Source organism: Chionomys nivalis, chromosome 24, assembly GCF_950005125.1.
Source record: "Chionomys nivalis chromosome 24, mChiNiv1.1, whole genome shotgun sequence".
Lineage (NCBI taxonomy): Eukaryota > Metazoa > Chordata > Mammalia > Rodentia > Cricetidae > Chionomys > Chionomys nivalis.
In genome coordinates this window covers 42,287,138-42,293,533 of record NC_080109.1, presented here as the reverse complement: position 1 = coordinate 42,293,533, position 6,396 = coordinate 42,287,138, and the positions used below count along the sequence as shown (strand labels likewise).

The following is a 6,396-nucleotide window of genomic DNA, read 5'->3' as shown; positions in this document are numbered from 1 at the left end:
CATCCAGTCCACCTACTGTCTGACTCTCAGAAACTGCCAGCTTGCCCTGAGTTACGGAATGTGTGGTGCTAAGAAATAACGTGCCAGGGACTTAGGGGCAATGTTAAAGGCAGGGTGCGAGTGGCACAGCAACGAAAAATAATGAAAAAAATCACAAAATGCTGCCTGGCATTTTCAACACTTGAAGTATTACATAAAATGTTCCATGTTAATCTGTGCATTATGAGTAAGGTACAGAAAGAGAAAAATGGGGGACGGAGAGACAGCTGAGCAGTTAGGTGCACTGGATACTCTTACAGAAGCCTTCAGTTCAGTTCCCAGCACCCACCTCACAACCACCTCTCCCGCCTTCATGGGCATCAGTCATCCACATGGTAAACATACATACGTGCAAGCAATCACATATAGAAACAAATTTATTTAAAATTAAAGGAGAATGTCCATCTTAGGGGAGCAAGAAAGTTAGCAGTTAATACCGAGACGACCTGAACCAAATCTCATGGGCATTAAAAGCTTTTATTGGGAATATCATCCACCATCTATACAAGTTATATACAAGGCATGAAAATGGAAAACAGCACAAAATACAATTGAGGTATAAGCTAAGAGCACAGTATGTCATGTTTCAATAAATATAATCCAAAATTTGTAAACTAAGTAACCAGATAGATGAATCTTATTTTTTTTAGTAAAACCATATAAAATATTTATTTCACGTGAGGTAGAGGACAGTTTTGTGTGTCATGTAATGCAACCAACCACAGCAATTTTAATCATAAAACTATACACACTGGCAAAATTACCAGTTGAATTATGCTCAATGTAGTCAATTTGCTTTAGTAGTTGCAGAAGGGACCATTCACTTACTGCCTTCACAGGTTAAAACTGAGGAGTAATTGACTGTTACATTGCCTTAAAATTACCAATATAAGTATTTCCAGCAAAAAGCTAATGGCAACTACATTTATCACAAACTCTAACAACTCAAACGATGTCCTAGGTTTAGCGATTATTTTAGTAGGGTGTTTTCATGAGAATTAAACGTGCTGTGCTTTCTTTTTTTTCAAGTGAGGTATCTATATTGAAGAAAAAAATCTTATAAATTCCTTTTATACTAAACTAACTTTAAACACTATTTTGTTTTCTGGGCTTAATTTTTTTTTTTTTTTTTTTTTTTTTTTTTTTTTTTTGGTTTTTCGAGACAGGGTTTCTCTGTGGTTTTGGAGCCTGTCCTGGAACTAGCTCTTGTAGACCAGGCTGGTCTCGAACTCACAGAGATCCGCCTGCCTCTGCCTCCCGAGTGCTGGGATTAAAGGCGTGCGCCACCACCGCCCGGCTCTGGGCTTAATTTTTAAAATGTTTTATATTTGATTACTTCCTAATTTCAAAAGTTAACACTATATATGACATTTAATTCTGTTTCTAAACAAGCTTCAAATTGTATATATTTTTAAAAGCCATTTAAGTGGGAAGATTAAAAAAGACTGTCCTTTCAAACAAGATACAATACAAAATACCCATATGTTTTTCTTCCAATAGTGGAAATGCTTAAGTATCTTACACTAGAAAAAGGAAAACCTAAGTTCTGTTTAAATATCTCAGTTCCACAAGGATAGTATATAACGAGCAGTTCATATCATGTATTGCTGATTGCTTCCATGAAACTGTGAACAAGTAGGTCCAAGAGCAGGATCAGATGTACATGATGAACACAATTTGTCATCGGTTTGGAACGCCCTGGCCTAAGGATCAAATGCACAACGGACAAATAGAAACTAACGTTCTTGCCGACCCACTCAACGCATAACACATTGAGCACACCTTCTAGAAGTGGATCCGAGCCCTGCAGGACCAGCTTCGCAGTTGTTTCTAGGGAAATACCTTGGGCACGTTTCTTACTACTTGTGTTTCCTTTTCATTTTGCAAACAAGCCACAGACACACAGAGAAACTGGCTGCTTTGATGTGACTTTCAAAGGACACAGGAGCCTGCGAACCAAGTGCTGCTCACTGTTCCCCACTTCAGTCTGCTTTATAATTCATATGTACAAATGAGTTTCTCATTACTCCTTCCCACCCCTGTACAAAAGATTTTACATATAAACAGGTTATATATTAAATGTTATAAAATTAGCTCAAGAAGCATAAAACATCCTTATCCTCAAAAACACAAGAAATTCAAGCAAAAGAATATATTTCAAAAATATTAAAGCCCAAGCCAAACCTAAGTTGTTGGTCAACTCTTTTGGTGTTCAAAAGTCCTGGTTGATTGGCAGGTGGTTTGAGTCTCCTTGAGGGCAGCAGTTCCCACACTTGGACCACAGAGAGAAACCATCACCACCACAGCAAGCATCACTCGCCGTCTTTCCTGCACTCTAGAAATTCTGCAGTGCACTCCTAAACCCAGGTTTTCAGAGCACATGGTCTCCTTTCTTCCTAACAGAACACGGAGTCTGAGGAAGTATCTGCTTGCCTAGTAAGCTTGGCACAATGCACAAGACTGAACACCAGAACGAACTTTAAGATAGCAACCAGCACACAAAATAAGCATGCATAAAATAAGTCTCCTATGGAAATTTAAGCAGAGGTCACTTTGGGAGTATGACAGAGTTTCAATTTCGTTTTCAAGCTATATGGTGCAATGTAACTTAAAAGTTACTTTCAACAGTAGCAGGTGTAATATTTACAGCTGATTAAAATTATTTTCAAGGAAGTTCAGACAAAAAACTATGGCACATCCTTTCATCTTCTGGAAAGTAAAGGCTATGCTAAACAATGTCATGAGGCCAGGTTTCATTCAAAGACTAGAAAAATTACATGTGCTTTAGTAGCACATAAGTAGAAGACTTTTGAGTAATCAGAAAATAAATGGTGTAAGTTTGCCTCCCACATAGCCCAGCTGCGCTGTAAGTGACAACTAAGCTAAAGCTATTTTACAAATGTCTGTGATTTTTCTTTCCCCAGATCTAAATAAAATGACATATATGGTCCCTGTGCAATTTAACATCTGTTTCTCCTCAAGGAGGTTACAAAAGTCAACACATTAAATTATAAAGCTAACAGGGGAGTAAATCCACATTTCGGTCAAAATACATTTAGAAAGCAAACTCCCTTTTGGAAAAGTTGCTTTTATATGTATCAAGAAACATGTATGAAGAAACGAAAGAGCAGTGACAGCCTTAACTCTAAGTTATTCATAAGCACAGACACCAAGTCCCTTCATGTAGTGACATGAGACAGCTTGGGATACACAAAACTGAGGTGATGATGCCAATGCTGCTTTCAGGAAACCTCCCTAAAACCACCCCCCCCACACACACACACAGCCAGGTGTGGTGGGGCCCACACTTGTAGATCCAACACTTGGGAGGCAGAGGCAGGAGGGACCCTGCGATTTAAAGGGGAAACAAAACAAAAAGAAAAACCACAATGCTCTGAAAATTCTCCCTACTAAATTTCAAACTGAGCATCAACTAATAGGAAAGCCGCTGGTCAAAAATATCAGACTTTAATGTGCAAAAAAATAAAAACAAAAGTGCAGAGGCTGCCCTTCCCCAAATCATGGAATTCATTTGTCATCTAAAGTTCATCCAAAATTCCTGCTAGTAGCAGATACTTCAATGGTGGATTATTAAGCTATCAGATATTATTAGTTGACTGTAAATTCCTGATTTTAAGATTAAAGAGTCATAATGGTCCATTCGTGCAAGTTTTAAGGTAACATTTAAACATACAAAAGTCCAAAATAACCTTCAAGATATTTAACATTTTATAATTTAAAAGAAAAAAATCCATTATATAAATTTCAGTAAGACCCTTTATAAGACTACATATAAAAACTGTACAAGAGGAACCAATGTACATCAGTGGGATCCATTTTCCTCATGAAGATGAATATTCTCACACCATTAACAATAAAAGTTAGGCAATCATTTTAATTTTCTTAAGTCACACACACACATCTAGACATAGCCACTCTTAAACCAAAAGACAAATTACAACTGCTTTTGTGTGCAGCATGAGGGTACAGCAAAGCATGCTCCCCCACAAATGTACATTGGAATGGTACTATCACTGCATCAGTGTACGTGGGGTGGTACTATCATTCCATCAGTGTATGTGGGGTGGTACTATTATGGGGTGTTACTATCATCCCATCAGTAAGATTCCTCTTAGGAGGAACTTCATTCCACAACCTGAACAAAATAAACACAAACTTGGTATATAAAAATGAGAAGATCCCAGCACTCAAGAGGCAGAGGCAGCTGGATCTCTGAGCTCGAGGCCAGTCTGGTCTACAGAGTGAGTTCCAGGACAGCCAGGGCTACACAGAGAAACCGTATCTTGAAAAACTAAAAAGAGGAGATTCTGTAATAAGAATAAGCTATTCTGTAACGAGAAGGAAGACACAGAGTCGGCTGGCTCTGTATAATAAACATTACCCTGTATCTAAACTCGAGACTGAAATAAGCACACAAAACTGACATTGCTCTCTTCCACCACACAGTGCAGCTGTGGAAAGTATGTAACTGTTGGGCTTGCCTCAGAAATACAGGTAGACTGTCTACAGACTGAAATCACATCGGTTAGCATTACCGAGCTGACTGAAAAATGTACAAAGAAGCAAATGTTCATTCATTTGGAAAATGGAAAAACTGATGTACTAATATATAATCTTTGCACTTTGCTGCCCTACAAATGAACAGAATGTCTAGTTATCTTCATTCATATAAGATGATAAAATTTAATTTCCAAAGCAAGCAACAAACATAAATCTCTGTCAACCAAATACAGACGCATCTCTTCTATTCCTTGGTGGTCTTTGACGATTTCACAATCTGCAACTTCAGCTCTTTTATCATCATCTCTAACTTCTGTCTCGCCTCCCGCTCTTGTCTGAGTTCATCCTGGAGTTCTTGCCTGTCCGCCTCCGCATGGTCCAGCCTCTGCCTCAGTTCTGCCAACTATAGATTTAAAAGACTATTAGTTTCCATCCCTTTGGTCATTTCCATTGAATCATCTTACCGTGGTTACAAAACAAACTGCCATTTGCTTTTACAAAATGAACTATGCCCATGCACACCTCAGAACACCAGTCCTTTTGACATCTGACATGACTGAACTCTAGGAACAGGAGAGGAACGAGCATGCAACATATTCCCCAAAGGCTTCTAGTTCACTCCAACTCTCTCCACAGCTGCTATGATAATGTGCTCATCTCCTCCATATTTGTGATAACAGTAACAGAATTACTCAGGTTTGCCAATTTGGAACAAAAACTCATCATACTATATCAAAATAACAAAGAAACTATATGCTAATTATTTGTTTATTTATTTATATGGTGCTAGAGATTGAACCTAGGGTCCTATGCATGTTAAGGTGTTTTAATACTCATCTATATCCCTAGCCCAAAAAGATGCAAACTTTACATACAGACAGTAATTACTAAATTACAGAATCCCAATAAAAACTGAAAATAATAAAGGTTAAAAAAAAATCTTACTGAAGCCAAATGCTTAAATCCCAGCATTCTTAGTGGAGAACATAAAGCTGTATTTAAAGTAGTTTTCCGTTCCGAAGCCTGGCCTGGGAAGCGAGTGCCCACCCATGCTGAGTGACTGGTGCTCTCACCTGGGCTGCGTACTCAGCCTCTTTATCCTTCTCCAAGTTTGAGTCACAGGTACATTTCTGCTTCATCACCTGCTCCAACTTCTTCTCCAAGTCTCTCTGTTCAATATAAAATTCCTCCATCCTCTGAGCATGCTCATTCTGCAAAGACTCAAGCTCCTTCTGTAGATTCTGCTGCTCTTCAGTGAGTTCCTTCATCGCCTTAGAGCTGCTCAGCATCTCCACTTCCTGTAACATAGTGACAACTCCTTATTTCCATCCCCTCAGGAAAACCTAAGTCAGCTATGTAGCATGCTACAGAGAAGTGACTGACGTGAAGTACGCCTTCTTAGCATAGAACTGCACCACCCTAAGTCCATCTGCTGCATCGCATTCTGACTTTCTCAACATGAAAAACTATCATAATAATGACTATTTCTTAGGTCAATTTACCATCTGAAGCTGTTGCTTCTTCTGCAGAATTGAATTCAGCTTCTCCTGCTGTTTTACATAGGTTCTTATCACTTCTTCCATAATCTTTCCCTTGTCGTCCTCACAAGTAACATCTCTGACCAGAAACGGAGACGAAGCTTCAGCATCAAGCTTGCTTATGTCTCTCACTAAGTTGCAAACAGTAGACTCAGATTTCTTTTTACTCACAGAATTATTTGAGATCAATGGATCTTTGGAAAGAAACAGAAGGAAAAAAAGTATTAATATCAATGGTAAAAAGTCTCTGGAACAATCCATAAGCAAAATTAAGAAACAATTCCATTTCTAAATCACC

General features: G+C 38.5%; 1 protein-coding gene across 3 annotated transcripts in view; it reads right to left on the bottom strand.

Moving 5' to 3' along the window:
- Positions 1 to 405: 405 nt before the first annotated feature.
- Skil (SKI like proto-oncogene) overlaps positions 406 to 6,396 on the bottom strand; it is a 28,314-nt gene continuing 22,323 nt past the window's right edge. For all 3 annotated transcript variants that reach the window (XM_057756951.1, XM_057756950.1, XM_057756952.1), the window contains exons 5-7: positions 6,063 to 6,292; positions 5,634 to 5,858; positions 406 to 4,963 (exon numbers count right to left, since the gene is read on the bottom strand). In XM_057756951.1, coding sequence (XP_057612934.1) covers positions 4,805 to 4,963; positions 5,634 to 5,858; positions 6,063 to 6,292 — 614 coding nt within the window. In that variant the 3' untranslated portion in view covers positions 406 to 4,804. The remainder of the gene's footprint in view (positions 4,964 to 5,633; positions 5,859 to 6,062; positions 6,293 to 6,396) is intronic.